The sequence below is a fragment of the Pipistrellus kuhlii genome, unplaced genomic scaffold, assembly GCF_014108245.1.
Source record: "Pipistrellus kuhlii isolate mPipKuh1 unplaced genomic scaffold, mPipKuh1.p scaffold_m20_p_2, whole genome shotgun sequence".
Lineage (NCBI taxonomy): Eukaryota > Metazoa > Chordata > Mammalia > Chiroptera > Vespertilionidae > Pipistrellus > Pipistrellus kuhlii.
In genome coordinates this window covers 186228591-186240701 of record NW_023425515.1, presented here as the reverse complement: position 1 = coordinate 186240701, position 12111 = coordinate 186228591, and the positions used below count along the sequence as shown (strand labels likewise).

The window sequence follows — 12111 nt, the reverse complement described above, 5'->3', positions numbered from 1 at the left end:
CCGAACAGCTCTGGCTCCGGGAGAAACAAGAGTCAGGTGGGGCCTCTCCCAGCAAGGCCCTTGCTCACTCCCTCACACAGCCCCTCCCTGCTGGTCTGGGGAGCAGCTGGGAGCCGCAGCCACGCCCATTCTCCACTGTGGGGGGGGGGGGGGGTCTCCCCCTGGTAGTCTCCTGAAAAGAGAACAAGATGAGGGGACCCAAAGGCAGGATGGTCCTCACCTCACCTTAGCGCATCCGGTCACCATGACAACTTACACAGAAGCAGGTTTTATTGGCCCCGTTTTATAAATAAAGGAAATTGGGGGGAGGAAATAAAAGAAGAAATTGAGGCTCAGAAGTCACAAAGCAGCATTTTCTAAACTTAACTGCCAGGAAACCTTTTTTGCACGGAGCAAGCCAGGCACACGCTGTCCCCCTCAGCGGGGCCTCTTTCTTACCCCATGGCCAATGGGACACATAACTTCCAGAAGCTCGGCGAGTGCCCTCCCCTAGCTGAGGGGTTCTTCACCAGGACCCCAAGGGCCTGGGCCTTCTGGAATTTGCCTGTGAAACAGGATGTGTGTGCATTTTTCTAGATAGAAAGGGTTTCATAACTCCCAGTCGGTCCTCCGAGGAGCCCGGGACCCAGCATGCGTGAAGAACCCCTCCCCTGCTTGCGTCCTTGTAGAGAAGGCGCAGTTTTCATCTGGGGTTTTTGCAAAAGCGAACAACCGGGCAGAAACGTGACGAGAGCTGCGTGAGCGGGAGAAACAGCCCGTGCAGCGGCGGGGACGAGGGGACAGTAAACCGACGAGCTTGGCTGGAGCAGAACGAGAGTTTGGAACAGTGACAAATGGGGCCGGGGTGTGGAAGGGACCTTGGAGAACAGGCTGGCAGAGGCCAAGGGGAGCCCAGCACTCGCTGGAGCCGGCAGGGGGGCTCAGGAACGGCTTTAAGGAAGAGGAGGGGAGAGGTGAGCCTCCTGGATGGGGCCCAGTGGAACCTGGAGCTGGATGGGGGGAGCGTGCGGCCCCTGGGAGCGCTCTCAGGGCTGGCGGCTGCAGGCGGAGGAGACGGCCAGCTGCGAGTAAGGTCTTTAGACCTTGAGGTGCCCGGTTTGAGCTTCGGGCCTGCCATTTCCTGGCTGGGAGGCTTTGGGAGAATCATTGAACCCTCCTAGTTTCTTCCTCTTAAAGCAGGGATCCCCGTGCCCGCTTGGTAAAGTTGTGAAGATTCCCTTAAGGGAGAAACTGCTCTGAGGCTCTTCACCCAGCGCAGTGGTCGGCAAACTCATTAATCAGCAGAGCCAACTATCAACAGTACAATGATTGACATTTCTTTTGGGAGCCAAATTTTTTAAACTTAAACTTCTTCTAACGCCACTTCTTCAAAATAGACTGGCCCAGGCCGTGGTCTTTCGTGGAAGAGCCATACTCAAGGGGCCAAAGAGCCACATGTGGCTCGCGAGCCGTGGTTTGCCGACCACTGACCCAGTGCATGGCACACGGCCAGCCCTCGGCAATGATGGCTTCTCTCACCACTCACCAATTCATTCCGTAAACACTCATCCGCTCCCGTTAGGTACCCGCACTGAGGGCTCTCCAAGGCATCCCAATGTGCTTTCTGACAACAGCCCCCTCGGTGGCTGGCATCTCGCCTATTGGAGAGATAAGGAAGCAGAGGCGCAATGGCTATTTTCATAACCAGAATCAGCCGGGAGGTTGTTGTGGGCAGTCAGATGCCCGAGGGTCAGAGACAAACGCGTGACCTCTCTCTGGCCCAGGGTGAGAGAACATGCATGCTCTTGACAGTGTTCAAGGTCACACAGCTGGTTGATTCTTGGGTGGGTGGGGCAGCCAGGCTATAGGGCTTCAGGTAGGCATCTGCTTGCCATGAGGATTCTGCTCTGTTGAGGCTGGGAGATCCTGCATGCTAACTAACTTCTGGGTGGCACTTCTTTAAGTAGCAAGGGTTTTTAGAGAATGGCTTAGGAGTAAAACAGAGTGGGCCTCAGTTTCCCCATCTGTAGAATGGGTCTTACCTCCCCTGCAGGGCTGTTGTGGAGATTTATGGAGATGGTGCCTGCAGCCTCAGCAGAGCACAGGGTCTGACACAGAGTGGGCAGCCAGCGAACATCAGCTGCTGCTATTACTCTTATTATTATTATTATTATTATTACCATTATTGTTGGCTCTGAGCCCTCTGTGAGAGCTGTCTCCCTACACGCAGGCAGAGGGTGATGCCACATACTCAAACCCCAGGATTCTCCCTTTGCTTCAACTCATTCCACCCCAGAAGCAAGAAATCAGGATGCACTCTGCCATCTCAAACGGCACCCACGAATCGTTTCACATTCAATTTCCCCATCAAATTCACAGGCACGTATCGCATGCCATTATTCCATTTCTTAATGGCCTGTGCGGTGAAAATTGTAAGTAGGACATTTCTTCATGCCCTTGGCATTTCCAACTCTTTACAACTCCTTTTCCAGGCCAGACACCCCCCCCCCCGCCCCCCTGCTCCCCTTTGCTGGCTGCAGGATGCCTCGCCCTCTCCAAATTCCTCCCTACGCCTGCCCCAGGCCACTGCTCCTCCCAGCAGGGAAGGGACCAGCAGTGACCTGTCTCCATGGAGAGCCGTGCTGGCCCCTTTGTGCTCCCACAGAGGCAGCAGGGTGGGCAGCAGGTGCAGAGTCCAAGGTCAAAGAAGAGACTTGTTTGGAGCCTCACCTGCGTGCCACTCACCAGCAGTGAGACCTCCAGCGAGGTCACCTCGCCTCTGGGGGGCCTCATCAATAAAATGGGGTGATAATGCCGACCTCAGGGACGGCAGAATCAGAAGTGCCCAGTCATGGACTGTGCCCACAATGGCCATGGCAGCTATCCGTGGAGCTCGTGTGAATGGGAGCCTTGTTCGGGTGCCCTGCAGGTGTCATTCACCACCTGGTTTGACACACCTTTGCGGGCTCTGAAAACAGACTGAGGTGGTGTCCTCAGTCCCGAGCCAGCGTCACCCTAGAGGAGCAGGCTGGGGGGGCCTGGGGGGAGGCAGAGCCGGGGTGGGAATATTCTGCATCTGACCTCCTGGCCAGGTGTGGCAGAGCTGGAGCTGAGTGGTGCAGAGTTAGAGGATGTGCTCTTCCAAGCACTGACTTGTAGTTCATACATTGTGGGGAGGACAGAGAGGGCAGGGGGATGGCAGCCGGGCTGGAGGGCTGGGACAGAATGCAAATTGTTCAGCATTTTAAGCACCCATGTGGACATGGCGTGCACCCAGCTGGGGATGCAGCCTCGGGCACTGCCCAACATGTCACCACCACCAAATACTCACTAACTATCCTGCAGACCAGTAGGATTTTAACCTTGACCTCTTCCCCTACCCCTGGACCCAGTGAGACCCCCTGGCTCCTAGTCCCAGCTAGACAGACTCTTTCCCACTCTAGACCTCAGTCTCCCTATTGGTCAAACTACGACCTGTTTATTGAAGTGTTGACTGAAAGGTCCACACTCCCTTATACATGTGAGTGTGTGTGCGCGTGCGCATGTGTGTGTGCACGCATGCTCATAAATGCATATACATGTGTGTATGTGAGTGCACACGTGTGCATGCGGGTGTATGCATGTGTGTATGTGCATGTGGGATCGTGTGTGCTGCCCTTTCTGACATCTCCAACCCCTCTCTGCACTTCTCCAGGAGCCCAGGCCAAGTGTCTGCCCACCACTCACAGCCTCACTGCCCCACCCGCATGATGGGCCTTTGGCAAAGGCAGCCGGGGCAGAGAAACCCTGGGGAGGCTCCGGCCGATGGAGTCGGAGCCAATCACTGGGAGATGGGCTGTTTATCTGCGTGGCACGCGGTTGTCTCTGCCTGTTTTATCCACCCCCTGAGTCAACCGAGGAGTTTTCCATTTATCCTGCCCGCACGGGAGGCCAGATCGGAGGCACGCACGCACGTTCGCAGAAGCCCAATATAGACTTCCAATTATCTTTTAATTTCGCTCCTGTCTTCATTTGTTCATTTCACTTTTTCCACACGGACTGAAAAAATAAGCTTGAGTTTATGGAGTCTGAAGTCAGCCAGTGGGAGTGCTGGATTCCGCTGTCAGAGAAAAGGGACCTCAAGGTGGAGGCGAAAGCTCACTCCAGTGGCCCTGCCTTGCAGGGGCCCCAAGTCCCTGCTCCTGTGTCTTCTGACTCTGTAGTAGCTATGTCCTCTTATTCTCTGTATTCTTTTTTATAATATTTATGGTTGAAAGCGTTACAGATGTCCCCTCTTATTCCCCATGGACCCCTTTTAGCCCACCCCCGCTCCCACTCCAGGCCTTCACCACCCTTATTGTCTGTTCCATGGGTTATGCATATGTATATATATATATATATATATATATATATATATATATATATGTTCTTTAGTTGATCTCTTCCCATCCACCCACCCCCACCTACCTTCCCTCTGAGATTCCACAGTCTGTACCATGCTTCTATGTCCATGGATCTATTTTGCTCATCAGTTTATTTCATTCTTTACATTCCACATATGAGTGAGATTCTACGATACCTGTCTTTCTCTGAGTGGCTTATTTCTCTTAGCACAATACTCTCCAGTTCCCTCCATGCTGTCTCAAAGGATAAGAGACCCTTCTTTTTCACTGCTGCATCGTATCCTACGGTACAGATTTTTCATCCACTCATCTACGGATGGGTACAAGAGCTTAGCTATTGTAAATTGCACTGCTAAGCTCTGACACCCAGGCCTGCTCACCTTAAATGGGGAGGGACTTCCCCGCCCACGTTAGCTAGTTCCTAGATAGCCAATGACTCACCTAGGACACCTCTCCCCTGCAGATGAACCAATCCAAAGCCATTACCCCAACCACCACCTTTCCCGGGTTCTCACAAGGCTCTTACTCACCAGGGCCAACATTCCCTGCCCTTATCACCCCCAGACCAGGCATGGAACAACTACAGGTAGCCCAGAGGCCCCGAAATGACCCCTGCTTTCCAGCGTGGCCCTGTCTGACGGGGCCTGTTGGAAAAGGGGGAACTCCTCATGGGAACTGGGAGTAACAAACTATCTTTTCAACAGCACTCACCTCCTCACGTGCTGGCCCCACCGAACTTGAATAACCATAAAACCTGCATTTTAACACCATCCCGGGTGGCTGTGTTCTCAGAGCCGCCCTGGAGGGCGGACAGCGGGAAGCCTGGCTTAATGAAGGCTCCTCCGTGCTCAGCTGTGTCACGGGTGTCACTTCTGCCCTCGGACGAGGGAAGGCCCCAGGAAGCGCCACGCCAGCAGGAGCACCGTCACACTTCACCACCTCACTCAGCATCTTCCGCGCCCAGACTCAGCAGTCTCCACGGGCACAGCGGCCACCTGTGCTTCTTTTTATATAGAGATACTGCTTCTTATTGGTTTCAGAGAGGAAGGGAGAAGAGCGAGACGGGAACGCCAATGATGAGAATCACTGATCGGCTGCCTCCTGCAGGGGATCGAGCCCGCAGCCAGGCATGTGCCCTGACTGGGAATAGAGCCATGACCTCCTGGCACATAGGTCAAGGCTCAACCGCTGAGCCACGCTGGCTGGGCCACGCATGTTTCTTTAACCTATGTCACTGCACCCCAGCACAGGGCCTGGTACATGATTTGCAAGCATCCGGTAAATATGGGTTCAAGCAATCCTTCAGTCCATGCCCCTGCTTCCTTTATCAATAGTCAGTGCTAAGCGCCTCTTTCTAGAACCCTTCCCTGGCCTCGTTCATTTTCCCTTTGTGATGGATTGTGGCTTGATCATAACTTGGGGGCGTGTGCCATCTCTCTGATCAGGACATCAGTCCCCTGGGGCTGAGCCCGAGTCTATGGTCCCCCACGGTCCCTCCCTCCCCTTACCCTCCCCCACCCCTGCCTTTCTCTGATGCCCCAGGGGCTCGGTCTGGCCACACACCATGCCCAAGAGCAGGTTCCAGCTGGAAGGGGTGATCGCCTGACTCAATCAGTTTACCCTGGAGCTGGAGCCGTAGGGAGAGCACTCCGGGGCACAGTGGAGCCTTCATTGGGTAGAAAAGCCCACATCAAGGGGGCCCAGACCCTGCTCGTCAGGTGGCATCTGAGAGGCCACCACACGCCGGGGGTGTGCCACAAGTCTTCCCCTCCCCACGGTAGGAGAGTCCCACACTGTCCTCACCCCACATCAGCCCCAAAGCCCTGGCTCCACCTCTGCACACATCCTTTTCACTGCCATTCACACCGGGCCCTCTCCTTCCCAGGGAAGACCCACGGGCCATGCAGCTGCAGAGGCCCGGCTATACATCAAGACCTGCCATTCACCACTAATGTGACATTGACACGTCCCTCTGCGCCCCAGTTTCCTCACCTGTTGACAATACCCCCTCTCCAAATTCCTGGGAAGCGAAATGACTTATGCGAAGTGTCCAGGACTTCATCCCACTCCCCTTACTTCCCCCATCCCCACCCCCACCCCCACCCCGCTGTTCCCTGGGCCTCACCTTGGCGATCTAGAGAGGAATTGCTCACACCCACACCCTCATTCTCCCCCCCACCCCCCTGCCACCAGGACGAGGAGGAATTTTCAGCAAGTGGATAGAAACGCTGACCTGGTCTACATCCCCTGACCCACTGAAACCTCCGGAGAGGATTGTTGAAAAGTGGGGATTTCCTGGGAGCCACTCCAATCCTCCTGAATCAGTAAGGGATGGAGGGTGGGGTGGGCTTGGACACTGAATTGCTAACACACACCCTCCGTGTCAGTGCCTGCGGAAGTCAGAATCACTGCCCTGGCCACAATGGGAAGACCTGCTGCTCATCATCGGCGGCGGGGAAGTAGTGGGGAGAGAGACATGCTGGGTGAACCCAGGTCTGCAAAACTCTGGGGTCTGGAAACAGAGAAGGAAGTCTCTGTGGACAAGCAACGTGACATAAGCGTGGCGCTGCCCTAAGGGCGGGGTGACAAGTGTACTTTCTTAAACAAACGCTGAACAGGAGAGGAGCCTCATCAGGCGCGCCCACCTCCGGCCACGGCGCCGGTAAGACACGACGGGCTGTTGTCCCTAGTGCACCTGGCCCCACACCGGCCTCGGGGACCTGGAATCCAGCCCCTGGGAACAGAGTGCACTTTGATTAAGGTGACCAGACGTCCTGATTTCCAACAATTTGTCTCGCGTCCCGAGGCGTTTTTAAAAAAGTCCCGATTTTTTTTTTTTTTTTTTTTTTTTTAAGAATCAGGACTTTTTTAAAACTCTGCGGGAAGCGGGACAAATTGTTAAGAATCGGGACTGTCCTGCCAAAAGCGGGACATCTGGTCACCTTAACTGACCCACGATAGAGGCTACAAGAGGAGCAAAGAACAAGATGCCCAACGAAGGAGAAGATGATGGAGGCAGAGGGATTCACCGGGAAGAAGGCAGGGGAGGCAGTCTCTGAGCCGGCTCCTCAGGCCTGCAGGGATGTGCACCAGCAGGGAAGGTCGGGCAGAGCCCCAGCCCAGCGCAGACACCTGAGGCAGCCAACAGGAAATAAACTTGGGGGCGGGGACGAGGCTGGAGTGTGAGGGGCTGTGGCCACAGGCATGACTCAGGATTTTCTCCTCGTCAAGGCTTCAGAGACAAACTCCTTGCAGAGAGGGGATTATTCTCATTTTTAAATTCGGCGCCATCGTTTAGAAATCACGGCGGATGGCATCACTGCCTAGAGTGAACATCTCTGAACAGGGGGGCCTGGCAGTGCTGGGCCTGCCCGCCTGGCACCCTCATGGGGTGAATCCTCCGCTTACCTGCCTGGCCCCTGTGGGGGGCACGGGTCTGAGATCCCCACCCTGGCCTTTGGGGACTCAGATAGGACCTCGGTCTACAGAGGGACACGGATTTGTGCTACGGAGGGTCCAGCTGGTGCTGATGAATAGAGTGACAAGGACACGGGTGAGGAGGAGGGCGGGAAGAGAGGAAAAGAATGGCTGACAGCCGAAACCAGGTTGGCTCAGTGGATAGAGCGTCGGTCTGCGGACTGAAGGGTCTCGGGTTCAATTCCGGTCAATGGCATGTATATTGGTTGTGGGCATATCCCCAGTGGGGGATGTGCAAGAGGCAGCTGATCGATGATTCTCTCTCATCGATGTTTCTAACTCTATCCCTCTCTCTTTCTCTCCGCAAAAAATCAATAAAATATATTTTTTTTAAAAAGAAAAAAAGAATGGCTGATCGTGACTGAGCTTCTCCGAGGCTTCTCATACCTTAACCCATTTTTGCTCTCACCACGACCTGATGAGGCTAGTATGCTGTCACCCCCATTTTTCAGATGAAGACATTGGGGCCCAGAGAGGTGAGGTCAGCTGGTAAGTGGCAGAGCCGGGGGGTCTGGACTTGGACCCCTAGCCCCCGGCGAGGTGGTGCAGGTGCGTCTCCCTCGGCCTCTCGTCCTGGGAGGCCGTCCAGTTTGGAGGGTGCGGCTGTGCCCCACGCCGGCCCCTGGCCCGGGCATGAATGCCATGTGCTTTCCCCGAGCTTTCTCAGGAGGGCAGCGGCATGGAGAGCCGGGTCAGGTGGCTTGGCAGCAGTCCCAGGCTCAGCCTGCCCTGCTGATCCCTGCAGACCCCACCCCCCTATGGGAACCAAAGGGCCCCCAGCAGGAGAAAGCGACCCAGGTGGGTCTCCGGCCACACCTGCCCAGGCTCCACCTGCCCCACGCCCGCCACACCCAGCCCTCCTGGCACAGCAGCTGATTTGCAAAAGAGAAAATAAAGCAGTGGCCAAACCCATGCGTCTCCTAGCATCGGGTGATATTTGGTCAAGAGCTTCCTCCCTCTTCAAGAGCCGGACGCTCCTGACATCCGCCAGCTGCTGCGGGCTCAGGTGGCTGATCACAAGCTCAGCCCCGGGGCAGACCCCACCCCCGGGGCAGGCACTGCCGGATCCCAGGAGGCCGGCGCCGGGATCGGCCGGCCAGCCCGGCTCAGGGGCCGCCCTTTGCCAGCTCAAAGTCACCTTTGCTCCAACTCCTCAGCTGGCCAGAGCTGGCCCAGAGCCCCCTCCGCTCAGCTCCGCGGGAACCGGGAGCCGGGCCCCATTGGGCAATTATTAATCAGATTCTTGACATTCCTCCGCCCCAGGTTGGCTCTTGGCTCGGGAAGCATGTTCCCTGAAGGAGGAGGCGGAGCCGAGGCCCAAGACTGGCATTTGGACATGCAGCTGACGGGCAAGGTGGTGCTGTCCGCGGCCGCCCTGCTCCTGCTGACCGCAGCCTACAGGCTGTACAAGTCGAGGCCCGCCCGAGCCCCACTGTGGGGCAGGAGCGCCAAGGCCAAGGCCGAGGAGGAGGCAGAGGACTCCGGGCTGCCTGAACCTCGGGGGGCTGCTCCTGGGGCCCCCCGCCGGGGCCTGCGATGCCGAAGCGGAAGCAAGGGGCCTGGAGCACCGCTGGGCGGCAGCTGGGAGGATCCCGGGGGCTCCCGGGTCCTGGGAACCCCTTCCAGCGACTCGGAAGCTGGAGAGACGTGGAAGCCCGAGAGGAGAGGAGCTGGTGAGGACGAGGGTGGGCGGTGCCTGGAGCTCGGCCTGGCACCTCCTCGCGGCAGCGGCCGGGACACCGGAACAGCTGCTGGCCAGAAGCTCAAGCAGCCCCACGACCCCCCTGTGGGCAGTGAACCCAAAAGCGCCCCCGCTGTCCTGGCTGCGGTGGGCGGCAGCTGTGTCGGGGGTGGGCCCGCTTCGTGGCGGGACGGCGGGCTCCCTGAGCAGCCGGGGGCTGGGGAGCAGGCATTCCCCCTCCAGCCCTGGATGGCCGGCTCAGAAGGCAAGACCGACATGAGCCAGAGTGGGGTCCTGGCCCGCATGCTGGGGGCCTGCTGGGAAGAGGCAGCGGCCCTGCGGGCTGCCTCCAACATGGGCCTGGCCCTGCACCAGCAGGAGGGCTCCTACACCTTCTCCTCGGTGGCCCGGGTTCGAGTCGAGGAGAGTTTCCTGCAGGAGAAGGTGGTGGGGATGCGGCCCCGGCTGCAGGGCAAGGTGTACGAGTACTACGTGCAGTCTACCTCCCAGGCCACCTCCCGAGGCCGGCCGGCCCCCAGCACCGCGGCCCTGGAGGAGGCACCACCTCCCGTGCCAGGCCCCCTGGGAACAGGGACAGTCCCCAGAGGCCTTGACGACGACAGAGAAGGTGGAGCCAGTCTCGCTGCCTCCCCCCAGCCTGTGCTGCCTGCCGCAGGAGGCCTCAGCAGGAAGGAGAGTCTCCTCCAGATCGTGGACAACCCCGAGCTTCAGCTGCAGCTCCACGGGTTTGGGACCCCCCCTCCATCCTGCACGGACCAGACCCCTCCACCCAGCACCCCCATATCTGGGGAGACTCCAGAGTCCAGCGCAGCCGGAAGCAGCGGGGACCTCCACCTGCAGCTCGTGGCCGGGACCAATTTCTTCCACGTCCCCCTCAGCCCCGGGTCAGCCCCCGACGTCCGCCTGGACCTGGGCAATTGCTACGAGGTGCTGACCTTGGCCAAGAGGCAGAACCTGGAGGCCCTGAAGGAGGCCGCCTACAAGGTGATGAGCGACAACTACCTCCAGGTGCTGCGCAGCCCGGACATCTACGGGCGCCTGAGCGGGGCCGAGCGGGAGCTGGTCCTCCGGCGGCGGCTGCGGGGCCGCCAGCGCCTGGTGGTGGCCGACGTGTGCCCCCAGGAGGCCGCCGGCCGCCTCTGTTGCTATGACGACGAGCAGGACGCCTGGCACCCGCTGGCCCCCCTGCCCCCGGAGGCTGTGTCCCGCGGCTGCGCCATCTGCAGCCTCTTCAACTACGTGTTTGTGGTGTCTGGGTGCCAGGGGGCCGGGGGCCGGCCCTCCAGCCGGGTCTTCTGCTACAACCCCCTGACGGGGATCTGGAGCGAGGTGTGCCCCCTGAACCAGGCCCGGCCGCACTGCCGCCTGGTGGCCCTGGACGGCTGCCTGTACGCCATCGGGGGCGAGTGCCTGAACACCGTGGAGCGCTACGACCCCCGCGTGGACCGCTGGGCCTTCACCCCGCCGCTCCCCAACGACACCTTCGCCCTGGCGCACACGGCCACGGCCTGCGCCGGCGACATCTTCGTCACCGGCGGCACCCTGCGCTACCTGCTGCTCCGCTTCTCGGCCCCCGAGCAGCGCTGGCAGGTGGGCCCCACGGGGGGCGGCAAGGACCGCACGGCCGAGATGGTGGCCGTGGGCGGCTTCCTCTACCGCTTCGACCTCAACCGCAGCCTGGGCATCAGCGTGCACCGCTGCAGCGCCAGCGCCCGCCTCTGGTACGAGTGCGCCACGTACCGGACCCCTTACCCGGACGCCTTCCAGTGTGCCGCCGTGGGCAGCCTGGTCTACTGCGTGGGCCGCCGGCGCACCCTCCTCTTCCTGGCCGACAGCGTCTCGCCCAGGTTCGTGCCCAAGGAGCTGTGCAGCTTCCCCTCCCCGCGGGGCACCCTGCTGCCCACCGTCCTCACCTTGCCCAGCCCCCAGGTGCCACAGACCAGGGTCTAGCTAGCTGCCCCTCTGCTGGGCTCCTCCTGCAAAGCGGGGGGCAAAGAGCACCCCCTGCCCACCGCTCCTCCGTGGGCCGTTTCTGGGAGACCAGGCAGCCAGGAGTTAAGCTACAGACGGTGAATGCCAGTCCGATGTCCGTCGGTGGCTGGGCTCTGAGATGCTTTGGTGCCAGCGGGCTGCAGAGGGCAAGGGTGAAATAGAGGGCAGCCATATCTCCCGGGATAGCTTCAATCAAGTCTGAATTGGGGCGGGGGACGGGGGGGTGTTTCCCAGGACCCTAGCACACTTTAGGGGCAAAGCCTTATCACAACTATGATTCAGGTGCCAGTTGACCCTCAGGTGCCCCTCAAGCTGACCCCGGGCCTCGTTACCGCCTAGAGCAGCTGTGCTCCTCTCTCTAGAGCTGGGCTCAGGAATGAGAATGAGCAGGGCCATGGTGGCAGGAGGGGATCGCTCTGGGGGCCCTCAGCGACCCCCTGGGGGCATGACGGTCAGGTCCAGTGACAGAAGGGGAGGCCAGGACTGTTCGTTCCTGTGCTGGAGGCACCTGTCTGACAGGAGCTCACATTGCAGTGGAGGAGAATGGGCAGTTCTGGAAAAGATACATAAATAGAACCC

The 12111-nt window shown here is 58.9% G+C and overlaps 1 protein-coding gene across 1 annotated transcript; it reads left to right on the top strand.

Annotated features, from left to right (window-relative positions):
- The first annotated feature begins 8854 nt into the window (after nt 1–8854).
- KLHDC7A (kelch domain containing 7A) lies at nt 8855–11694 on the top strand. Its single transcript, XM_036447160.2, has one exon. It carries the CDS (start codon nt 9124–9126, stop codon nt 11488–11490), a length of 2367 nt encoding a protein of 788 aa, XP_036303053.1. The 5' UTR covers nt 8855–9123; the 3' UTR covers nt 11491–11694.
- Nucleotides 11695–12111: the final 417 nt, after the last annotated feature.